The following is a 25,134-nucleotide window of genomic DNA, read 5'->3' as shown; positions in this document are numbered from 1 at the left end:
GCTCCAAGATGATCAGCCGTGACAAGGAGCCAGCACTTAGCTCACAGTGCATTTTAAACATCATCTAAGCGGGCCTTTTCTTTTCCATTTATGACAGCCTTCAAGGCTTGGGGACATGATGGCAGCAGGCTTTTAGAATGAGTTTGTGTTGATGTAAACGGCAACTCGGCTCATCAACGCCAGCTTGGGCTTCCCGGCGGCATCCGACAGGCTCCCCATCACCTTGGCTGTGTGTTCAACACCTATTTGCTTGATGAACCGGAACCGTTCTTGTGTTTTGTGCACGATGGTGCTCGGGGTGACAGGGTGGCGCTGGGGGAGGGCGGGGGCGGCAGGGAGGGTCTGGATCGGGCGCCGGGTGGATGGAAGAATTTTCCAGAAGTCAGCTTGCCCGTTTTCTCCTTCCCTACTCTCCTCTGTCACCCGTGGGAGGCGACCAGGGGCACAGAACTTCGCAGCCCCGGCCAGGCCGCGCTGCAGGTCCTAAGGCTCCCTGGAGCTGCTGCTGGGACACAGGTGGTGTGGGAACGGGAAGGACAGGAGTAGGGAGGAAGGCTCAGTGCAGCTGGCCGGCAGGTGCCGGGGTTTTGAAGAGCGATGCTGGGGCCAAGGCACTCCACGGGAGAGCTGGCTCCGCGGGCGATGGAGTGGGCTGTTGTTCCAGCCCATCTGTCTCTCGTTAATGAAGTTGTCCAGCGCGGCTTATTAATAAGGACGCGTGAGCTCAGCCGGCCCGGGACGTCTTGCCAGAACTAAAGGGCAGGGCGAGTAAGCCCTAACGACTCCTCAGGCACAGCCAATATGAAGTGGCTTCCAAGCACCCGGCCGGAGGAGAGGGCCGGGGGTCCCGGGTCTGACCTTAGCCCTGGGAAGGAGGCTGGCAGGCCGGTCACACGGGGAGGATGAGCCCCGCCCGGGGGCAGTCAGCAACCAGGGGTCCCGACTGTTCACTCTCCCGGCTCGGGGCTCACGCCTTCCTGACCACCACTCTTCCCTCTTCCTGCCCTACAGCACCTGGCGGAGTTTGCAAAGCCAGGTAGGCAGAATAATCCCACTCCCACCCCCAGAAGGATGCCCACATCCCAATCCCTGGAACCTGTGAAAACGTTAGGTTACGTGGCCAGGGGCATTTAAGGCTGCAGACAGAATTAAGCTTGCTAATCAGTAGGTGTTAAAATAGGGAATTATCCTGGACTCTTTGAGTAAGGGTAATCACAGGGGTCCTTGTACGCGGAAGAGGGAGGCAGGGGTGTTAGATTGCTGCAGCCTTTGAGGATGAGGGATGAGCCACCAGCCGAGGAGGGAGGTGCCTCCAGAAGCTGGACGGCAAGGAACGGGCGCCCCCTAGAGCCCGCAGAAGGAACACCACCTGCCGGCGCTCTGATTTTAGCCCAGCGAAACCTGCGTCACACTTCCGACCCCCAGAACTATAATAAATTCATGCTGGTTGAAGTTTGTGGTAATTTGTTACAGCAGCAGCAGGAAACTAATACAGGCATACTTGGGAGACATGGCCGGTTCTGTCCCGACCACCGCAATAGAGCGAGTCACACGAAGTTTTTGGTTTCCCAGCGCGCATAAAGGTTGTTTATACTATACTGTAGTCTATTAACTATGCGATGGCATTATATCTAAAACAAAAATGTACGTACCTTAACTAAAAAATACTTCATGGCTAAAAACTTCTGTCTGAGCCTTCAGTGAGTTGTCATCTTCTTGCAGGTGGAGGGTTTGAAATATCGCGAGAATTGCCAAAATGTGACACAAGGACACGAAGTGAGCAGACAGCACCAACAGATTTGCACAGGGTTGTCACAAACCTTCAACTGGTAAAAAAAAAAAACACCCAAAACACAGTATCTGCGAAGCACAATAAAGCGAAGTGCGATAAAATGAGGTATGCCTGTACGCAAAGGTAACAGGCCCGGTTTAAAAACACTCAGCTGTCCAGCCTCCCCCGCAGGGAGAGGTGGCCTGTGGCCAGTTCTGGCCTCTGAGGCATAAGCAGATGTGCACTGGGTGGGCTTTCCAGAAGAGCCATTGTTTTGCTGCTACAAACGGGGCATGCTGAGGAGGGACAGGCTCTTTGCTTCTCGCCCAGCCCTGGTCACGTCCTCCTTCCTGCCTGGGACGTGGGCGGGGTGAGCAGCCCCACGCGAGCACGGCGGAGCCCAGGGCACAGGAGGAGCCGGGCACCTATCACCCCTACACTCGCCCTACAGCGGCCTCTAACCTGCCATGACGCGAGAAAAATGAGCCCTGCCAGGGGGCAGCCCGGATGCTGCGACACAGAGCCAGGCACGACCTAAGTGGCACCCGGCTCCTGCAATGATGAGAAAGTGCTGTCCAGAACCCCGGCGGCCCTGAGCCCTGGGGGAGCCCAGGGTGAGGAAAGTCCTCATCCTCTGGGGGGTGGCTTCACACTGAGAAGGGCTCTGGGGCCATTCGGTCACCAGGCACGGCCGCTAACTCGCAGGGACCCAGGACATGCCCCCGCCACCTGGGCCAAACATCTCCCAGCGGGTTGCGGCTCCTGGCTGCCCCATCTGCACCAGCTTTAGGCCCTCAGATCCAGCCCCGGCTTCAGAGAAAACACGCAGCACACCGCTCGCACGGGTGTGTGCACATATACGTATATGCTTACTGTATTAAATGCCTCATAGCACCTGCCCCATTTTTTTATGAAGTTTGAAATAGTTTATTAAACATTGTGTGTCTGCCTCTAAGTTGGCAGAGACCTATCCAATCTCTTACAATACCCAGTTTATACTTGACATTGACACTTGACAAGAAACAATCCATCGTTTAGCCATGACAGACATTGCTGGCCAATCCTGATGCATTTCTTTTCAGCTGAGATTTGGCTTCAGAGTCCTTCTGAATGGGACACTCTGCCTATCACCAGTTTACCAGAGCTGCCACCTGAGGGGAAACCTCTTTACTATCCCGGGATAGAATCACTTTTCCGGACTTTACTCTGCATTTAAAATGTGGTCATAAATTAACTCCAGTAAACTCAGGGCTGCCCCTTTTCTATAATCCACAAGAAAAAGGGTTCAGGAAAGCTTTTCACTGTACTCGGTTTCAAATAATACAGAAATGAGCATTACGATGACAGGAGTGTGTTACAGAAATGAACATTACGATGACAGGAGTGTGTTACAGAAATGAGCATTACGATGACAAGAGTGTGTTACAGAAATGAGCATTACGATGACAGGAGTGTGTTACAGAAATGAGCATTACGATGACAGGAGTGTGTTAAGAGGCTGCACTGAACAGTACCTTCAAAAGTACACACAGCTGCTGGCGACAAGCTTTTGATGTGCAGGTCCCGACCCCCTGTGCAGTGAGGCCACGCCCCCTGAGGCCCCGCGGCTCGGCCTCAGCAGGACCCGTGACCTGGGGGCTCGTCCGCATCCCTGAGTGACACTCCCCACGGCGTGGACATCACCCACACCTTCAAACACCCACACACCACACAATTAACATTAAAAAATTTTCAAACCACTCAAAGCCCGTGAAATTCAGAGATCCTATTAAAACGTGAAACTCACTCATTCTCCAAAGGGAACAGGAACTCTATCTGCTGGGGAGCACCGGTGGCTGGGTGTGACACACGGTTCCCCCAGGAGCTGCCCAGATTCTGTCTGTGACACACAAAGCGCGGGACAGCGGTCGGCCCGGGGTCCTGAGAATCTGCCGTGAGATGCTGTAAAGTCACCCTGGGACAGGCGCCATGACAGGTAACGTGCCACAGCAGACAGATGGGCCCTGAAGGGTGGAGGCCAGAGCCGGGAGACCAAAACAAAGGGAAGAAAGAGATCTGGGCCTTAAGAGAGGGAAATGGAACCACAGTACAAGGCTGCAGGCCGGTCACTGCCCTGGGGTGAGCCGTCACCAGGATGCCTGCGGGCCCTGGATGGAGACCAGGCGTCGGCCATGCCGGTGCACGCACAGGAGACCCCAGCTCCTCCCTGCGAGTGTGCAAAGACATACAATCTCCAGACTGCCACACATACAACCCAAACCCTCCCTTTCGGCCCCTGAAGGTCAGGATCCCCCTGTGGCGGGTGGAAGACTCAGGGATCCACCAGATGAAACCGCAGAGCAGAGAATCGTTCTTCCCCAGGCCTACGGACTTGGTGCAAACTCCTTTTCGAAGAGCCGTAGGTTTCTAAGTCATTTCTTTTTTTTTTTTTTTTTATAATTTATTTATTTATTTATTCATTTATTTATTTTTGGCTGCGTTGCGTCTTCATTGCTGTCCCCGGGCTTTCTCTAGTTGCGGCGAGCGGGCTTCTCACTGCGGTGGCTTCTCTCCTCGCAGAGCACAGGCTCCAGAGCACAGGCTTCAGTAGTTGTGGCGCACGGGCTTCGCTGCTCCGTGGCATGTGGGATCCTCGCGGACCAGGCTCGAACCCGTGTCCCGTGCATTGGCAGGTGGACTGCTAACCACTGCGCCACCAGGGAAGTCCCTCTAAGTAACTTCTTGAACGCACAGAAGTGACAGTACAGACTTGTGTGGCTCAGGGATGTGCCAGCTGGCCTGGCTCAAAAGTCCTGCAGCTCGGGGACGTCCCGGTACAAATCCAGGGTCTCGGGGTTTGAGAAGGCTTTGTGGTGCTCCACGGTTTTCCCAGCGATGATCTGCTTCACGGCCATTTCCACTTTCTTGCCGTTGAGGGTGTACTGCCAGGGGAGGGGAGGAAGCAGACAGGAAGAGCGTTTAGACCCGAAGGGGAAAGAAGTCCCTCAGCTCTGACATCTGGGCACGTCCAAGCCGAGACGACCATCGTGACCTGGAGCAACCAGAGCGAGCGATTCTCGGTGGGTGACCGTGAGCGAGTTCCTTAACCTGGGTTTGTCCCCGGAACATCAACTGGGGGCCAGAGCATCACCCCGAGGCTGTGGGCAAGCTGATAAGGCGCACACAGCTCTCGGACGTGCCTCGCTGTTACACTGCCTCTTTCTTACTTACATTTACTTTCTTACACTGTTTATTATATTAGAAAGACTAGCTTATTTCAGGAGTGGGCTGGCTTCCTGTGACTGTCCCTGACCACCGGAAAGTGAGCTACGTCCAAGAGCCTCGCCAAACTTCCGGCAAATCTTCCCCCAAAACCGTCATCTGAATGAGATGGGGCACTGCTTTTCCCATAGTCGGACTCTGTCCAAATGCTCAAAGGCCCCTCTAAAATTCATAGCACGCGTTTCATCTTTAACCCCAATGGTCATTTGGCGGCTGTGCTGGCGTGTTTAGGGACCAGGAAAGTTCTGGAACAAACAGAGAGCCCTTTAATAAAGCCGCCGGTGCCCTGATCTCTCCTCACACTGGCTTTTTTTTTTTTTTATCCTGAGATGTAATTAAAATTCATTCATTGAAAACCTCGGTCTACGTGTGAACTAATTAAGGATCTGAGCACCGGCTTCTGAGGGACCACCTGTCACTGGGGTGTCGTCAGCCCCTCTCGCCCTGAAATGCAAACGTCTCGCGTGCTTTCTGTGCTTTAAAGCCCCAAGAACAGCCTGCATCAGCTGACAAAACAGACAAGGCATCGTTTGAGAAGAAATCCTTCCCCTGGGCTTCCCTGGTGGCACAGTGGTTGAGAGTCCGCCTGCCGATGCAGGGGACACGGGTTCGTGCCCCGGTCCGGGAAGATCCCACATGCCGCGGAGCGGCTGGGTCTGCGCGCCCGGAGCCTGTGCTCCGCAATGGGAGAGGCCACAGTAGTGAGAGGCCCGCGTACTGCAAAAAAAAAAAAAAAAAAAAAAAAAGAAATCCTTCTCCTGCTTCTTGGTGAGAAGGGCTGGGGTGGGGCAGAAGGTCCCTGGACTCCTGCTTGGCCCCCTCCCTACCCCCCTACCCAGGAGATAAGGCACAGCCTCCCGTCAGGATGGGCCAGCACGTCAGCTGTGACCAGTGACAAAGATTGCTGAGATCAGGGCAGTCGTGGCCGCCGGGCCCTCCAGCCTGGCAGGGCCTCAGATGCCCGTTCGTGCTCCCCTTGGTGTGACCAGACCTCCGGCCGTGACCTTGGCTGTGTCCAGCCCCGAGTCCCTGTGGCTGGGCCAGACCCCCCACCCCCCAGCCTGGTGGCATAGGGCGAATCCTCTCCGAAGCGCTCCATTAGTTCGGACCACAGGGATCTGAGAACACGAGGGCGCTTGAAAAAGCCCCGGGAACCCTCTAAACGACTTCACAGGCCAAGCGGATGGAGGAGGAGAGAGCTGAACTGAGTGCCCGGAAGTCAGGGGACGAGAGCCAGGCTGAGGACGGAAAGAAAGACAGGCTGGGGTGTTCCTCACCTTCCAGCAAATCGCTCCACTTTTCTTGTGAGCAGATACAGTTTGGGAATCACCATTTCGGCAGCAAAGGACACAGATTCATTCTCAACAAAATAAAGCGAAGGGGACTCTCACATTCTAGTTCCCCAAACTGTTCCAGATCCAGACAGAACTGATCCACTGAAGGGAAGCCTAAGACCCTCACCAGGGAAAAGACAGTGAGTGTCACTGACTCAAGAAGCCCCTTCTCTCCCTGAGAGCCACTGTCTGCACAGCGTCACCCGGAGTCACCCGCCGAGTGAGACAAGAGAACTCCCAGGCCGCGGGGGCCCTTCCTACGCATAACCAAAGTGGGAAGGAAATATGTGGACGGTATAAAAAGCCCTGGTTCTAACTGCACCTCACATGCCCGCCCCTGCTCGGGGAGCGACATCCAGACTCTCCTTCCCCCAGTGGCCCGGTTAACCCGTTCCCATCCCCGCCTCTGTGAACAGCTACTCTGCGGGCTTGGCTCCGCTGTGCCCTTACGCTGCTGTGTGCGCACACACGTGTATACACAGAGGCCTTCTCGGCTGACAGAGGCCTTCGTTTTGTAAGCGACCACAAGTTAAAGCCGTGATCCGATCTGAGTGCATCTCCTCCCGCACTGAGAACCTAAACAAAGTATTGGGGGGGGAGGCAGCTTTCTGGAGCTGCGCCTCTAAACAGATTCAAATCTTCTTTCTGCAGGTAGAACTTAAAATTAAAAGGCAAGAGGAACCGCACCCCAGCGACTCTTTAAAAAGTTAAAATTAATTTTTGCATTAATAATTGGAGCACACGCTCCAGTTGGACGTGCCGGGCGGGGGCCTGCTTACCCTCTGAAGACTGGTATTTAGCAGAAGTTGCTTTACATGCAATTTAGGAAGAATAAAAAAAAAAAAAAAAAAGAGAGAGCGAGAGGGAGATGGCCGAAAACAGGATGGGGTTGCCAGGCAACGGGGACCAACTATATATAAAGCCTGAATAAGCGTCTAGATGAGAGCTCCGGAAGCATGCGGGCTTGTGGGGGGCCGTACCGGGATGCCCTGGGTCTCCAGGACGAGGCTGGGCACGTGCCGGGCGGACAGGCCCAGGCGGATGGCGCTGCAGATCCTCTTCACCAGGTCGGGCCGGAAGGTGTGGCCGGAAGCCATCTTCAGGAAGAGGATCACCCTCTCCTGCCCGTCCTTGTTGTACTGGGGGACACACAGGCTGTCCAGGACCTCCTTGAAGGCCTCCACTGCGGAGACAGGGCCAGGGCCTCGCTCTCACACTATCCCACCTTGATGGGGACTGCAGTGGCTCCCCTGCCCCCCCCCCCCCCCGGCAGGAGCCCCGGGGAACAGGCAGAAGGACACCTATCACCAGCAGAGTCAGAGAGCCGTAGCTTGCGCTGGAAGGGCTGACGTCTTACAAGGAGCCGGGCACCTGCCTTACTTACTCAATTACAAATTTAAAAATAAGAAAAGGAATCAAGTGCCGCGAGGGTGCTCCACTGGTGGGAGGAAGAAAGGCTGGAATCACATGGATCAAGATTCCACCCTGATTACACAACCTTGACATGACTTTGGGACTCTGTCATCCGCATGAGGCCACCTCCCTGGGAGGCTGATTTCGTGGCCCCGGTGGGACATTTTGAAGGCTCACAGGTGACTCTACTGTGCACCCATAAGGCCCACTGTCTTTATTTGGCGTCCTGGATGGTGCTGTGTGACTGCCAGCAATCACACACCCTCTCTGTGTGTCTTTCTCCACCCATAAAGAGTAGACACAGTTGACCAACCTGATGGAGCTCACCGTGAGGATGAGATGTAACGGAATGGGGATGGGCCACAGGACCTTAAGAATCCTGTCCTGAGGTTTTTTGAGCTACAAGCAGTGTGGACGAGGCATGTTCTAGAAAGAAGGACACCCTCATGCATGTCTATTCTCACGCCCGGAGGCAAAGGGGCAAGAGTTATGCCAAAAGGTGGCATCTTTGGAAAGCAGGTCCTTGCGCCGCTCCTGGATGACTTGGGAATAATGCCGGGACAGAGGAGAATGCTCACCGATGTTATAGATTTCCGAGCTGCCGAATCGCACTCCGTTGGGGTTGAGTGTGCTGTCGCTGGAGAGAGAGACGAGGTCGTGGACACGTGGCGGCTCCAGAGTGAGGCCCGTCGCAGGGGCCCCAGGGACAGTCACCCCGTTTCCACGACCACGTGCCGTCAGTACCGGCGCCTCCCCAGCTCCTAATCCCAACCACCCCCTTTCTCCCTCTAAACTCAAAGCTAGCTATCAAGGGGGTCCCCTCTGTGTGGGGACATCAGCCACCTCCCTGCCCCGCCCCCCCGCACAGGTGCCCCCTTCCGGGTGCGGGCACCCCTCCCCCCTTCACTCCAGGAAGGGCCGTAGCGACGGCAGACAAGACGTGGGGCGCACGTTGGCCACAGGCCTCCCACCCCAAAGCCCCCCGACCCACCACTGCAGGGCACAGAAATGTGGGTCAGGCCCAGACCCACCCCTGGGAAGCTGACACAGGAAGAACCCAGGAAAGGCCCCAAATGGGGCAGCCAACCCACCTCGCAGGCCAAGCAGATGGAAGGGTCCAGGACACGGGAAGCGCCACCCTCTCCCTGCCCGGATGCCTCGGGAAGCGGGGCCCCAGGGAAGAGAAGCCAAGTCCGCGGCCCTCACCTTCGGCCCAGCATGATGACGCCCCTGGTCTTGGGGTTGATTCTGCAGTAGTCGCCATGCACCCAGACACCTGCCGGGGGGGGGGGGGGGCAGAGGGACTCGGTCACCCCAAGGGGACAGGATTCTGACCGGCTGCCTGGACAGACGCCCTCGGAAGGCATGACACCAACGTAACTCTCGTCAACAGACACACCCGAGGCCCAGAAGCAGGTGTGATGTGGGTCTGGGGGTGGAAGTGAACCAGACAGCTCCCACCCCCAAGGGCACACCTAGTGGGGTCCGCCCTACACCCAGGTCTGAGATGCGGCAGCACACAAGAAACACCCCTCCCGCAGGTACCAACGAGGGTTGCGGGAATTCACGGGGCCTGAGAGCAACCCCAGCAGTGAGGATGTGAAGGCGGGGACTGGGGAGATCAATGGAGCTTTGAGGGGGGCCTCTGAATGGAGGGTGGGAAAGTACAAGCCCCGCCTTGGGAAGAGAGGGTGGTCTGGGGTGGCTGAGGGAGCAGGTCCAGAGGGGTTGGGGCCCACCTTGTAACAGAATAAACAGAAGGAGCATGACCAGGCAGGAGGCTACTGTAACAGTCCCGGTAACCTAAGCCTGAACTAAGGCACCAGCCACGGAGACAGAGGCCTAACGAGCAGGTAAAACCCGGGGCACATGGAGGGCGGAGACAGAGGGGAGAAACAGGTGACACTGACACCGCGCGCCCTGAGCCACCCCGACGTGGCCCGCAGTGTGCAGCTGGGCCCTTGGGCTGGTGTCGTTCATGGGGAGGCCCCCGTCCTGGATGCAGCAAAGCAACAGATCCAAGGGATCAGGCCCCAGCTTTGGACACATCCTCCACCTGACACGGAGCAGCAGAGAGAAGCCACGCCACACAGGGGAACTGCCTGGAGGCCTCCTCCCTTGGCGGGTCCCACAAATAGAGGAGACGCCCGGTGGGAGGAGGCAGTCAAAAGCACAGCTCTGCCGGCTCTGCGCAACTCGGAACTCATTTGCCTGGCCTCCTGGAATAAGCCCCAGAGCCCCTGCGATCCAGCCAGGGGAAAATGGCAGACCAAGCCAGCACAGGGTCCTCACAGACGCCATCTCTTCCTTCCGAGTTCTTGACACACGTCCCAACTGTGAGTGCTAATAACCCAGTCGGCGCGTGACTCTGAGCTGCTACCCCTCCAATGACAACATACTCCGTTGAGGCCCTCATCCCAACAAGTGGCTACAAGCCACGACCAAGGCTTCTCCGGAGATGAAGCCCAGGTCCCCGGCCCGCAGGGAGCATGCAGTGCGTGGGAGGCCATGGAAGAGAAGGAAAGGCCTCATGAGCTCATTTATTCTGAGCAAAGAGGACGGGAGGCCTCGAGGGCCTTCTTCCCTCCTCCCCAAGCTAAAAAATAAAACCTTTTCTTTTTTTTCCCCACTAGGTATTTTATTCTTTTTGATGCAGCTTTAAAGGAATTGTTTTCTTGCTTTCTCTTTCCAGTAGTTCATTATTATTAGTGTACAGGAAAACAACACATTTCTGTATCTTAACCTTGTGCCCTACAACTTTACTAAATTCATTTATTAGTTCTAATAGCTTTTTGGTGGAGACTTTAGGGTTTTCTATATATAGCATCATGTCATCTGCAAACAGTGACAGTTTTACTTCTTCCCTTCCAATATGGACGCATTTTCTTTCTTTTTCTTGTCTGATTGCTGTGGCCGAAACCTCTCCTTTCTAATTGGATATTTAAAGGGTTCCCCTACACAAACGGGTGGAAGTCATTCCTAGCCTTGCAAATGACATGCCAAAGTTTTGCAGAAGCACATCTGTATGGCTACACAGAAAACCAGCCTTATACATGGTGGTCCCAGGAGACAGCAAGCTGCAGACAAAGCAGCAGGGCCTGTCCCACCCACCTCCCAGGAATCCTTTTTCATTTTGGAACTTGGGTGCCAAGATCCACACACAGTCTGGCTTATATGGAGTCAGACCTCCCATGAGTCTGATCCTTACTGAAGCCCTGGAAATGCAAAGAAAAAGGAAGATGCAAATCTCCCGGAAGAAGTTTTCATTTGTGAAAATGAAATGACATGCTTCAACCTCTTGCAAAACCAAAGCTGAGGGGATGAATCCACAAGTGGCTGGAGGCTCTGGTGCCCGGTTGCCACGTCAGAGAAATTAAGGGTTTCCTTCTAGGTTTCCATGCCCCTGGGCCTGCAGTTCAAACTCTCTTGTTTTCATGGTGATTTTGCTTCACTCTGATTTTCCTCGTGCTCTCCCATTTCGGTGATGGGACCCGTGAACAAGTACACCAGGATGAATGGGCAAACCCAGCCTTTCTCCTGCTTTTAATTCCTGGAGGTCTACTGCCTGAAATCTTTTTAGAGTGAGCAGGTATACCTGTACATTAAAAAAAAAAAAAGATGGCCCAGCTTTCCATGTACATAAATGTAAATATAAATAAACAACACATTGCACATACACGCTTCTCTTATTAAAGGACCTGTGACCACTGGACCTGTTTAGCTAACGAGGGCCAATGGAAGCTCTGCCTGCTCCATCTCATCAAGCTCAAAATCTTGATGGCTCATGGGCAGGCCTGGTCTCCTATTTGGAATTTACCATCTTCAGTCACCTGTACCCATCATACTTCCATTTTTGCCTTGGCTACCAGGAAACTCAGAGCTGAAATCATTGCTTTGAAGAATCAGAATGATCTAAATCTTTCTAAAGTCTGCTTTTAATCTCCTTTTAAATTTTTATTAGGTTTTTAAAGATAATTAAAAGTCACAAAGAAAATCAAAATGGCTCGTATTATTCACACACATACATTTCCTTTTAAAAACTCACACAGAAGGCATACAATGCCCTCGGTTCTGCACTCCTATTTGTCACTTAATAAATTCTTGGATACTTCTCCATATTGGCACCTTGTCAGTTTACATTTTCACCTGGCCTAATTTTTCAGGGTAGTGATGTCTGTAAGTCAGATGCCTGTTGCAGAAAGGAAGACCTTGCTTCTTTGTTGTTGTTTTCTTTTATCATCGAGCCATGTCCTATACAGTCCAAGAATCTCTCAGTGCTGGGCCTGGAGAAGTGGTCTAAGTTCAGCCTGTGTCCACCCTGACCATGACCAACAGCTTCAGATCCCATTATCTTATCTGCCCTTACTTCTCCGTATTTATTCGTATGTCACACCTACTTCCAGAAAGTATTTGAGGAAGCTACCTATAAAGCCAACTATATGATGGGATTATTGAAAGGATCAGAAACTCTGCACTGGGGTGAGAGGACTGCTACAACAAAGCAGTGATGGCAGCTCTGAGTTTCCTGGCAGCCAAGGCAAAAATGGAAAATATAACAGGTCACCAAGTATTTGTTTCCTCCAAGAAGGAATATCAGAGCTTTGGAAATAAAGACTTTTTCTGAAATTAATCCTGAGAGACATTTATCATGAGAACCCTTGCATATATAACAAAAAATGACAGAAAAGAGTTTTCAAAGAGCAGTGTTGCAGAAGACGAAGAGATGTCATTTCTTAGATGGATCTTCAAGCTGAGGTTCTAATCCCTTCCTAGGACAGGAGCCCCGACTCCTCTTCAAGGTCATTTGAGGAACTTCTCTCTCTCTCTAGTCTGCTTTAGTCTGTCTGAACAGCTACACACTGGCAGGACCCAAGGTGGGGCTTAAATGCAGAGGCATCCAATGGAGGCCAGGCCACATGGTGGGGAGGGATGCTCCCACTACCCTCAAATGCGACGTGCTATGCCAGGTACGATGGCTTTTATGTGGGACATTACACGGGAACACGCAAGGCCGAGTAGAGAAACGGGACGGACCCGTGGCACCTTCTACCCGCGATGGTCACCTGCCGCTTTCTGATTCACCACATGTGATTTATGCCAAATAGAATTACCTTTCTAGAGGTTGAAGACAGCAAGTACTTAGGTGTAAATAACTCTGGAGCAGAAGGCTCGCTACATTATGAGTTACATAGATGCAATCACTCGAGGTTGCTTATGAAATAAGATAAGGAGGCAGGAATCAGAGCTTTAAATAAAGAGACTTTCCAGCTCTGGGGCAAGACACCACTCCGAAGGTGAACGGAGGCTGGCAGCCTGAGTGAGTGACGGCCTGGAATTAATCATCCCGCTGCAAAAGCTCTCTTCTCCCATCACCTCCACGAGGACTGGTTGATGGGGTGTGAGACAGAGGAGACCCCAGCCAGACACCTCTCGCACACGCATCTCTCCCTGAACAGGCAGACGAGCCTGGATAAGCAAGCGGGCCTCCCGCCCCTACGCAGCCAAACCAGCGGGTCGTGCCGGCGGCCAGGAGCAGGGCTCCGGGCCAAGGGGCTCCGGGCACAGAGGGTGGTTAAGAGTAATCTACACCCAGATTAGGGTTTCATAAGATGGCTTCAAGCTGACGGTGACCAGATACTGATCAAAAATTCATCATTGGCCCCCTGGCGGAATGAGCTGCGAGCAGCCTCACCAGGCTTTGGGGGGGGGGCCGGCAGGGGCCAGGCCCATCCAGAATTAGACACCGAAGGCCCAGCCCGGGCGGGAATCTGGGCAGCCCCACCTGCATCCCGACCCACCTGGGAATTTGGAGAAATACGCCTTCCGGTACTTGCTGCCGTTCTCGTCGTTCCAAAAGTGCGTGGGCTGACAGGGGAGCGGCTTGGTACACACCAGTTCACCGCTCTCCCCCCAGACTGCCTTTCCTGGCCGGGGAGGAATGAAAGCTAAACTGAGCACACGCCACAGCCAAACGCCCCGGCTCTCTTTCTCTCCTTCTCTCCTTTTTTAAGCTCTGAGCTATCACAGAGTATTTCAGACACATCCAAAGCCATGCAGCCGGCCCCGCCCACATGCCCATCAGCCCGGCGTCACCGAAAGCCACGTTACTGCTCCCCACCACGCTCCCCCCACTCTCGCTCAACTTCAATCCTGTACCGTTCCCTTATGTGGATTAATAATTTTACCACATCTACATACACCTGGATAACATGTCATTTTGCGTGTTTCTAAACACCGCACAAACGGTATCGCGCTGCCCCTCGGGTCCTGCATCTCGCTCTGGGTCCTCGCCAGGGTCAGGGCACGAGGCTGCTGAGGCAGTGGGGCGGCCTCAGCAGCGTCCCCAGAGTTTGCATGCCTGCCTGGGGTTCCAAGCACGTGGCCCTCCGTCTGTGCTGCAGGCCAACACCTACTCCCCTCAGCCAGACGGGCTGCAGGAGGCCGGGGAGCCCGGCGGGTATTCAGCCAGGCTCAGGGGCCGTCAGTCTGCGAGCGGTGGCAGGGGCCAGCCCCTCAGACGGGGCAGTTTTGGAGAACTGGCCCCAAGCAAAGTTACACATCCAAGCGTATCCAAGTTACCACTCACACCTCGTCACAGAGAGAGAAAGGGTTTGGAGCCATCACCTTCCTCGTTCCACACCTCCACGGCCATGCCCAGGTTCCGGGCCTGAATTTCCCCTTTGTACACAGGAATTGAAGGATTCTGGCCCACGAAGCAAGACATGATGTCGGTGCCACCTGCAAACAAAAGGAGATTCAAGATTCGGAAGACCGGGACTTCCCTGGCGGTCCAGTGGTTAGGGCTCCAGGCTTTCACTGCCGAGGGCCTGGGTTGGGGAAGTAGGATCCCACAAGCCACACGGCACGGCCAAAAAAAAAAATTTCAGAAGACTGAGACGAACTGTCCATGTTTTTTATTAATGAACAATAAAAGAGAAAGACCTTTACATACTACTCTTTCTCCAGATAAATACAGAAAAATTCCCAGAGAGCTGAGCTTCTCTTCAGGGAGGGAGCGGGGAGGTGACTTAGAAACTGGACTGAACCTCCCGTGTCCGGGTGATTTATCGTTCTGACCAGGGCTACGTGCTGAAGGAGACACCAAATAAATGACCTCTTGTGGTCGCACGGAAATCCTAGACTCAGGTTCACGAAAGTGGAAGCTTCGCCCCATCAGACCTGTCTGCAGGAACTGCCGCGGCAGACGGGTCACGTGCAGAGTCTCTTTGCTGTGGTTTATGTTCACTTAATCATCGGAGAAGCAGAAACCCTGTGGTCCCTGGGGTGCGAGTCTCCCGCACGAGAGCACGTGCTGGATGCAAAACACTCCGTTTCAGGGAGGGGCTCGAAAGAGAGTCGGACCCCAGGTGCCATCAAGAGGGAGTGGCATTAATGCCTGAACCTGGGCCCAGCCGCTGACAACTGCCCCCTCGCACGTGCCCGCGGTGCGGGATGCTCTGTGGGCACAGGGACACGCACGGAGCCCACCGGGGCACACAGGGGTTGGAGACGGCAGCCCAGGGAGGAAAGCGGGGGAGGCTGTGGGCAGAGGGCATACACGGAGCCCCGACTTGGTCCCTTCCTAGACTCGGCAATCCGGACACTGGTGTCCGTGCTCCCCTTTACACCTGTTTGTACACCTAAAAAGACAGCCTTGTGATTTAAGAAGTGTCTTCTCCCTGATCACGCTCTGTGTATATGAACGGGGTGGGGCAGGGTGACTGAAACCCACATAAAATGTTTCGATGCTTCAACAACTGGCAGGATTAATTCCGGGCAGAATTGAAGCGTGCTGACCTGCCTCCCTCCTCCAGACACCTCGAGGTACCGGCTGGCACGTCCCATGAAGACGGGAGAATCGCGTTCACGGCCGTGACCAGCAAGCTCGGGGCAGTCTCGCGCCCCAACGAAGCACAGCGCTGGGAGCAGAAGTGCTGCTTCTGCTGCTTCCAGATTGGAGCTGGGGCGCTCGGGACAGCGGCAGGAGGACAGGCCGAGAGCCTAACAGACGTGGCTGCCCCGAGATGGGCTGGGCCGGCCCGGCAGACAGCCCCACGCCCATCCGACAGCAGCACCCCTGCCCACCAGGCGGGCTCTGGGGAGGACCAAGGGATGCGCTGGGCGGGCGGGAAGCTCGGCTCTGAGGCGGCAGGACCGGGTTTGAATCCCACTCTGTACCCAGCTAGTGGGTGGCCTCAGGCCAGTCACTTGGCACGTGCGAACCTTGTTTTCTCTTTTGTAAAGAAAATAGAATCTACCAGGATGAGTTGTTTAGGATCTAAGGTTACGATCAGGGTGCGGAGTGTATGTACGTTCTCCACCCCCGGCAAAGGTTCAGCAATGGCTAACTCAGTGTTTGTAGCCTCTCCCTAGAACGTAACTACCGAGAATAAGGAACATCGACCGTGCAAACGTGCATGCCCTGCTGACTGTTCACGCAGATAAATTCAAGCCGGTGGACTCGCTGGGTCACAGGGGAAGCACGCTTAACGGCCAAGCCTGGTCCCCGAGTCCTCTGGTTCTTCCAGAACCTTCTCCATGGCACAGGCACATGGTGGGGGCCGTACCTGAGATGGAGCCCAGGAGGACGCTGCTCTTGATGCACCTGTAGACATAGTCGTAGCTCTGGGCGTTCAGTGGGGAGCCGGTGGACAGGATCGTGTGCAGCGTCTGGAGACTGTGAGTTTCCACTAGAGCCAGAATCACTGAGAGATTAGAGCCAAACCCGACACCCTCTGCCTGGCTTGCAGGAACCAGGTAACAGAGTGGATCTGATTTCCGCGGCTGGCGAGACAGGGAACGGACACCCTGGGAGGCACGCTTACCTGGCTTCACGTCTTTCTCTTCCAGCACTGACAGCCACTTCGCACCCGTTCCAAGGATGGTGATGCTGAAGTTAAGAAGACACCGGAAACTCGTCAAGGCTCTTGCATATTCCAGGTACCGAAGCTTTCTCAAATTAGTGACCCATTTCGGACGAGGTTGCAAAATCCAAGACACGTCATTTTTCTGGGTTGAATTAACGCTTAATATGTAGTTGAAAGCCAGTTACAACACCTGCGTTACTCTGAGGCCAGCACTGACACGTCTGCAGAGCACCCGGGCTCCCTTTAACCTTTGGCTCTACTTAAAACAACTGTCTGCACATAAACCCACCATCTTCCCAGCTGCAGGACGTTTTCTCTCGGGGGGACCAAAGGAGGCCACAGAATCAAGACCCCTCAAATTCTGAGCGCTTGCGATCATTTTCCAGGGAAGTGGAGAGGGCCGTGGGAGCTTTTGTTAGGACAGGTGCCATGCCTGGAATTCCTGACCCATCTCCCTTTCTTAAATAAGCTCACATTTTTATGAAACTTAGAAAACCACTCTTCTTCTCTTTTTGAACATTTAGAATCTAGTCCTTTATCCCCAAGTTTGCATTGAGAACAACACGTTATGCTGAGTATAAGTCATTGTGTTTTCAAGGGAAGAGTGTTACTTCATGTTCTGTTTCCTTCCTAGAAAGCTCTACCTTCCTAACTAATGGCTGTTTTCTCCTGGGGGCTGAAGGAGGCCATAAAATCCAGGTCCCTCCTGCCCCTCTGGGCGGCAAAACCCATCCCTTCGCACCTGGCTGGCGAGATTCATTCCAGGGAGACAGCCATGTGCTATCTGGTGCTTGACAGAGCTCAGAGGCACAGACACACAGAACCAGGGCCGGCTGGGCTGGGAGGGGCAGAATCCACGGCTCAAAACTACTGTCCTTCATGCCTCCAGTCCCTTTCTTTTCTTCACTTCACCGGGACACCCTGCAACCACTAAAACCGCGGACACTTCCTGGGTCGCTGTGTCCTTGGTGAAGGCTGTTTTGGGAGCTGGGAGGTCGTGGGGACCAGGAAACGTACACAATCCCCACCCCCTCCTCACTTATTCCATAAACTCAGGTAGTCTGATTAGCTGATTCCAGATCACCTCTGAGAATTAAGGCGTCACCCGTATTTCAACAGGAGACCAGGGACCCATCACATGCTGACGGACAGCAGTGACAGCCTCAGCCACAGGTACAGAGATCTCCAGCCACCAACCACACAGAGCAGCACGCGGATTTCTGCTCAGCCCCCATCCGCCCCCCTCTCCCCAAGTCGCAGGTGTGTCTGTCTGCAAACCGCGCTCAGCGATGTGTAAAGACTGCCACGGCGTCCCCGGGGCTCGGCCCCAGGCCTGCTTGTGTGAAGGAACGGCCAGGCCTCACCGTCTGTCTCCAGGGCTTGGGTAAAAGGCAGTTTAAAAAACACAGAGCTCATGAAGCACAGGTGCCCGTGCCTGTGTGCTCGGCGCTGTGTCTTTTTCGCGAGTGCTGCTGGGAAGCACCCCACGAAGAACGAGGCAGCTCCCCGGCTCACCCCAGCCCGGAGCCCTGCAAGGAGCCACCTGCAGACGCAGCTCCTCCAAGGCTCCGCCAGCCTGAGCCCCGGTCTCCCCGGTCTGCCCTCGACCCCGCAGTTCGCGGGGGGATCATGTAGCGCCCCCAAGTTCAAAGCCCCAACGGGGTGCCACGTCACACGGAAGACACCCGCCCCGCGGCACAGCCCCGAAATCCCTGGGGGACCCTGCCCTCCCCCCTCATCCAGCTCCACCGCCCGAATCGACTGCCCACATCCAGCCACGAGGGCCTCCTCCCAGCCTCCGCACCACCCCCATCTCGGTCCCCTTGGGGCCTCGGCACCCGCCACTGCCCTGGCCTGCAACACGCGTCCCGCAGTCCTAAACATGAACTGCCTGCCCCGTTGCAAACCCGGACAGAGACCCCAGAGTTCTGCCCTGACCCCAACCAGAATGTTCCCCGGCCCAGACCTGGAGAGCCCAGCAACACACCCCAAACAAAGAGAACAATCTGTCCTTTAACCTTGTTCACGTCTGCAAAATAACTGCTCAGTTATAAAACATGTTAGTAAGCCTGTGCGCTGACACGATGACAATCAACGAAGATTTCGTCCCTAAGTGCATCAACGTTATTTTAAACATGAGAGGCCCTTAAATCGCACTGCGAGGCCCCTGCCCGCCCTGCCAGCGCTGAAGCGTCGCTCCTCCTGCCACAAACCCACAGGATTTTAGGTGAAAGCACGTTTGATTTGGTGTTACTTCAGCGTCGGGAGGTGGCAGAACTGGAATGAAGGCATCCCGCCCCGTCTGACCTGCCCCCTCTCCTGTCACCCGCATGGATGGCCGGAGCGCCGTGCTGCCCTTCGGGCGCCCCTCACAGGCCAACGAGTGGCACCTGCCTCGCTGACCTCAGCAGATGAGCCCCCCCAGCTGGGTGAAGGGCCAGGCCAGAGGGGCCCTGAGGACGGCCAAGGCCACGGCTCAGCTGGCGTCCGGGGCACAGGCCAAACCGGGATGTAAGGCGGAGGCCCAGCACGTGCGTTCTACACAGACCCAAACCACAGGGCTGCGAACGCACTCCCACATGCACGCTTGCACACACACCTGCACACAATCACATGCATGCACACACACATCCACAGGCATGGGTGTTCTCACACCCACGTGTGCACATAAGTGTATGTGCACCTGCATATACACACATGCGCACATGCACATACACGTGTGCACACGCACACCTGCACACATTCACAGACATGCGTGCTCACACTCGTGCACCTGTGCACATGCACATACACACACTTGTGCACATACACTTGTGCACGTATACACACATTTGTGCACGTTACACACTCACACTTGTGCACGTACACACACGCAAAGCTGGGTCTGCCTGGGCCTTCCATCCTTCAACTTCATTAGCTCTAAGCCCCGGGGATGTACCTTTCTCTCTCCATCCCTCCTCCCGTGGCACAGGCATACACGTCCAGAGTGTCTCCTCCTGAGCGCGGCTTACAGGTATTCAGGGCAGAGATCTTCCCAGGGATTTGATTAACCTTTCACTGGCAACAAGCTCATTAGGAAATAAATTTCCTCGCTAATACTGTGAGCCAAATGTCAGGATTTAAATATCACCCAGGCCAAAGTTATACTTCAAATATTAATGCCCAAGGATTTAAGAACATTAGCGGTTCCTCCTGTTTCCCCAATGTAAATGGACTCAAAGGTAACGTAATTAGAACATTTCAGAGCGTGGCTAACTTCTGGGCCACGGGAGCCCTGCCAGCTTCCGTGTTCTCGTTCTTGGAAACACGATCATTAGGCCAACGGCGACCACCAGCCGCAGCGGCGAGAATGCGTCAGCCGCCTATGATTAATTCATCAGCAAAGAAAGTGCCAACGGAACAGGGTCTTTGGACAGTTTCTGGCAATGACGATGAGGGGGGCTGGGGGAGAAGAGGGGCCACTTCACCCTTCCCCTGACACTGCCCCTTAGCTGGCCGCTGCCTCTGTCATCAGGATGCCCGCTTGCCGTCCTGTTCACAGGACTGCGGGGAGGCGGGGATGCCCTTCTGCAATACCGGCAGCGGGGCATCTGGAAGCACCCTGCTGAGTCTTGGGAGACCCTCGAGGCGCTGGCCAGCCCTGAGGGCTCTCAGAAAGGCAGGTGGTAAGGCCAAACGCTGGGAACGCCCCAGAGACAGACCTGCCCTCCCCTGGATGAGCATCTCCACACCGTCCCCCGAACAGGTATGTACGTTCAGCCTGGGTCATTCTCTGTCACCCTTGCGGCCATGGGCCCCGCGTGAAACAAAGCTCTCATCAGCCCTCAGTCTGCCTCTCTTCTGGGTCGCAGCTCTGCAAGTTCTTAGAATCCAGAGTTACAAAAAAAAGACCACGTTCCCTCTCCCGGTGCCCGAGGTTTCAGAGCTCACACCTGGGCCTTGAGGGGCGGGGCAGCCCCCTCCGCACTACATGGATCTCCATGGTCGGTCCCTGTCAGGGGCGCCCGCCCCTTCCCACCCTCCTTGACAGCTTCACCTACTCCTAGCACCTCCACACCCTCACACAGCCACCCCCACCAAAAGGGGGACATCGAGGGTGGCAAAGCATTCCAGAGACGGCACCCAGATCCTCAGAGCGGCCGCCCTGTGTCTGAGTGTCCCGGGTACCTACCCGATCCTGTCGACCAGGTCCCAGAGCACATTGGGGGTGGGCACCAGCGGGGAGCCGTCGTATAGGACCACGGCCGCCCCTGTGGCGAGAGCAGACACCATCCAGTTCCACATCATCCAGCCGACCTGGAGCAGACAGAAGGGAACACGTGTCAACCCAGCACCGGGCCAGCTCCCCTCGGCCCCGTCACGCAGCCTCTCACATCCCTAGAAAACCACCCGATGCTGAGCCAAAGTAGCCAAGAACTGCCCGGCCCAAATGCACAACGCTCTGCCCCAGCAATTCCCCGTCAACAGTTTACGGTAAGGGGCTTCCCTGGTGGCGCAGAGGTTAACGATCCGCCTGCCAATGCAGGGGACACGGGTTCAATCTCTGGTCTGGGAAGATCCCACGTGCTGCGGAGCAACTAAGCCCGTGTGCCACAAGTACTGAGCCCGTGTGCCACAGCTACTGAGCCCGCGTGCCACAACTACTGAAGCCCGCACGCCTAGAGCCCCTGCTTCGCAACAAGAGAAGCCACCGTAATGAGAAGCCCACGCGTCACAGCAAAGAGTAGCCCCCACTCGCAGCAACTAGAGAAAGCCCGCACGCAGCAACAAAGACCCAATGAAGCCAAAATAAAAATAAAAATTAAGAGAGTTTATGGCGGGGATCAACGCACACGTGTGCACTAAGACATGTCGGAGAATGTTTCCTGCAGCCTCACTGGTGACAACAAGGGACTGAAGGCAACAGAGATGCCCGTTGCGTGGTCACGTGGTGCACACATGCAGGGAACCCTGGGCGCTGCAGCAGGCAACCCAGGTCGGACGTGGGAAACAGCGCCTGGCACCCAGCAAGCACTCAGGAGTCAGCCACTGTGCAGCCATCAAAAAGAACGAGGCCTGGCTCTGTGCAGAACAGTCTCGAAGACAGACCGTAAAGTGGCAGAGCCAGCCCGGCAGAGGGTGTGCAGCGCCCCATTCGTATACAGAACCCCCAGCCCCACCCCTGGGCCTGCAAAGGGGCCCGAGGGGCAGGGGAGTGAGCAGGGCGGATGTGGCTGCCTCTGGGCCCTGGAAGACGCCAACCTCTCACCAAGTTCCCATGTGCTGCATGAAATGCTTACCACGTGTAAGGAGAGCATTTTTTTTTTAATTAAAAAAATTTTCACAGCCAAAGAGTGTGCTCATAGCCCCACTGACAATGGCACTCCCATCCACGCTGGGAGAATTTGTAGGCGATTCCGGCCTAAAGCAATATAGCGACAGAACAAGGCAGCAGGAATCTCTGTCCAGAGGGCAAAACAACCCAATTCCACCCCGTAAGCAACGAGGGCAGGAGGATGCCCATCCATGAGCCTGGAGCAGATGCGGCCCAGTGTCCCGGGTCACCTGGCGTCCCCAGGTCAGAATCCCGCCATCGGGGACCAGGCGGCCACGTGAGGTGGCACCCAAGTGGCAGTTAAGAATCCCCAGACAGTTCACAACAGTGTGAGTGACGCGGGTAAGAGCACGATGACCAACCTATGCTCCCCCTTTGGCACCATGGAAACGGCAAAGGGAACCAGGGGTCACACGAGAACCTCCATTTAGTTGAGTTGCCTTTTTTTTTTTTTTTTAAGGGTTTTAACATCCTAAGTTGAGTTTCTTCTAATAAGGAATCTTTTTTACTTTTCTTTTTTTTTTGGCCTCACAGCACGGCTTGCGGGATCTTAGTTCCCCAACCAGGGATTGAACCCGGGCCCTCGGCAGTGAAGCTGTGGAGTCCTAACCACTGGACCGCCGGGGAGTTCCCAAGGAATTACTGTAACAGGCAGCACTGCATCCTGGCCACCTCACTGTCCAGCTGTTAAAGTGAGTCAGCAGGTGACAGCACAGGCCTGGCTGGGGCCGGCTGGGGGCACCCGAGGCTGCTGCTGGCACCTGGCATCCTCCACCGAAAAATGCAACAGCCCCGTCCTTCATGGGCAGGATGCTTCCCAGAAGAGTGAACTGCTTTTGAGAGAATTGCTCTGGATCCTTGAGTCCTTCCATTGTCCCCTCACCGTGTCCCAGGGAGGCAGCTGAGTTGGAGGTCAGCATAGCTGTGGCTGCCCCGGGGGTGGGGTTCTGCAATTCAAAACGCTGCTCCATTAACGCCCCAGGGCTGGGCTTCCTGTCTGAAAGGGCCGGAGCCTGGCAGAGCCTGGCGGGGACCCAGCACTACTCACTGTTCACGATGGGGGAGGGGGATGGAAGGAAAGCCTGCAGCTGAAAGAAACCCAAATCATTTGGCCCAAAGCCCTGGATTTACAGCTGGGCACACAGGGCGACCTGCCCCTGGTCGCACGTCAGCGCTCCCTCCTGTGTCTGCGTCGGGTCCTGGGGCTCTGGCACCAGGGAAGCAGCAGGGCCTGGGCCTTGACCTCCCAGGTTAGGAAGATGCCTCAGCGTTCTGCTTCCTTGAGAACTCAGACCGGAAATGGGAGCCAAATCACTCTGGAGCCCCTGGATATTTGCGGTCTTGGACAAAGCTGATTTTGAGTTTTCTTCCCTTGGGACAAACAGCACTTCCTTCGGCTTGTTAACCTTTCACCTTCCAGGGTTCAGCAGCGTCGGGAACAGCTCCAGCGCCTTGAGCTCAAGCTCTGGTTTGATGACGCCCGCTCCACGCTAACCCACGGGAAGGGCCGGAAGCAGGACCACCTCCGTCCTGGGGGCAGGACCGCGGGCCTCCCGCGGGCACTGCAGTACAGCGGCGGCTCTCGGCTGCAGGCGCGGCCGCCCGCAGGCCCCGCCTGGTCTCACGCCTGGATCCCCAGCCATGGAAGTAACTGCTCGAGCCACCCTGCATGCCCTTCCTCTGGCTGCTGTAAACAACGGCCACAAACCCATTGGTCTAAATGTACTGTCTGAGAGTCCTGAAGGTCGGGTGTCCAAACTCAGGTGTCAGCGGGGCTGGGAGTTCCTTCTGGAGGCTCCAGGGGAGGGTCTTTCTTTGCCTTTTCCAGCTTCAAGGGGCCCCCGCGCTCCTTGGCTCATGGACCCACCGTGCTCTGGCCTCTGCTCTGTCGTCCACCCCCTCTGGCTCCACCGCTCCTGCCTCCCTCTTGTAAGGACCCTGGTGATCACCCTGGGCCCCGGATAACGCAGGACACTCTCCCGGTCTCCGGAGCCGCAGCCGAATCACATCTGCAGAGCCCCTTTGCCGCATCAGGTGACACGCACAGGCTCCGGGAGTGAGGACATGGGCACCTTTGGGGCTGTTATTCTGCCTCTCAGCATGCCACGCCACGGCCTTCCAGTAAATTCCTTTTCCGCCTCAACTGGTCAGAGTCCCTTTACTATTGCACACGACTAAGAACTGACCGTCCTCATGGCATCTCTGGTAAGTTCCTGTCCCCCAGGTTGAGCCACAGATTTCCGTCACGTGACACTCATCCCCACCTCTACAGGCTCAAGAGACTGAATTAACAGTCTCCTCGGTTTCTCTAGATTTCCCCAGGGCTCCAGGGCTCCCAGCGGCAACCGAGGTCAACACAGGGGGACGGGCCAGGCTGGTGCTCGACCTTGGTGCCGAGATTCAAGTGGGCAGCCGCCGGGAGGGAGAGAAAGAGAGCAAGAGCGAAGGATCCCGCAGGAGGGGCTGCTCGCACGCGGCCCGGGGTCTGGCGCACGCGGCCCGGGGTCTGGCGCACGTGGCCTGGAAGCTGTGCTTCTGGCTCCTGACATGTGAAAAGGTGGAGAGGCAAAAAGAAGAGTAAAGATAAAGTCCTCCCTACCTGAATGAACCAAAGCCCGTCCTGGGAGCGGCGCGGAGGAGGGGGAGGGCACCCGTCTCAGCACAGCACCCACACTCACCGTGGTGTAATACAGGATGATGTCACTGCTGGTCATGTTGCCGTGAAGAATGTGCTCCTTCAGGTGCTGGATGAGGGTCCCCTGGGGAGAAGCGGGGGAATTCCGCGTGAACCAGGCTGCTTCCTCCGAGGGCACAGAGGTACGCGCAGCCCAGACGCTTGGCCCTGGGGCAGGAGAGGTCAAGGAAGAGGCAGAGCTCTGAGCACCCTCACCATGACGAGCAGTGCTCCCGTCCCTCTGCCACCTGACCCCTAAGACTCGCTGGGGACACGAGAAGAAACCCTGACCCGACCCTGCCGGCCTGCAGGCTCTGGGCGCCAGGTGATCAGAAGCACAGGGGACCCACCAACCTCAGGCAGAGAGAAGTGAAGATCACGGAGCGGAGAGTCACGAAGATGAAGGTAAAAGGCTGGGTGCAGGGACACCTGCCCCCCTCCAGACCAGGGCACTACAGGCCAGCCTTGCTCCCTCGTGGTGGACGGGGAAGACTGGATGC

The 25,134-nt window shown here is 55.6% G+C and overlaps 1 protein-coding gene across 4 annotated transcripts in view; it reads right to left on the bottom strand.

The window, feature by feature from the left end:
• Positions 1–2,680: 2,680 nt before the first annotated feature.
• AACS (acetoacetyl-CoA synthetase) overlaps positions 2,681–25,134 on the bottom strand; it is a 51,478-nt gene continuing 29,024 nt past the window's right edge. The window contains exons 9-18 of one of the 4 annotated variants that reach the window (XM_029221898.1): positions 24,639–24,719; positions 20,818–20,942; positions 16,605–16,669; positions 16,347–16,469; positions 14,404–14,517; positions 13,578–13,703; positions 8,986–9,055; positions 8,358–8,416; positions 7,347–7,549; positions 2,681–4,692 (exon numbers count right to left, since the gene is read on the bottom strand). In XM_029221898.1, the coding sequence (XP_029077731.1) occupies positions 4,555–4,692; positions 7,347–7,549; positions 8,358–8,416; positions 8,986–9,055; positions 13,578–13,703; positions 14,404–14,517; positions 16,347–16,469; positions 16,605–16,669; positions 20,818–20,942; positions 24,639–24,719 (1,104 nt within the window). In that variant the 3' untranslated portion in view covers positions 2,681–4,554. Of the gene's footprint in view, positions 4,693–7,346; positions 7,550–8,357; positions 8,417–8,870; positions 9,056–13,577; positions 13,704–14,403; positions 14,518–16,346; positions 16,470–16,604; positions 16,670–20,817; positions 20,943–24,638; positions 24,720–25,134 lie in introns of those variants that run through there. The other 3 variants (XM_029221919.1, XR_003793332.1, XM_029221905.1) reach the window with 3 other exon arrangements.

The sequence above is a fragment of the Monodon monoceros genome, unplaced genomic scaffold (genome assembly GCF_005190385.1).
Source record: "Monodon monoceros isolate NGI ecotype Baffin Bay Population unplaced genomic scaffold, NGI_Narwhal_1 Super_Scaffold_1, whole genome shotgun sequence".
Lineage (NCBI taxonomy): Eukaryota > Metazoa > Chordata > Mammalia > Artiodactyla > Monodontidae > Monodon > Monodon monoceros.
Note: the sequence above shows the minus strand (reverse complement) of the source record. Positions and strands in the feature narration are given on the sequence as shown.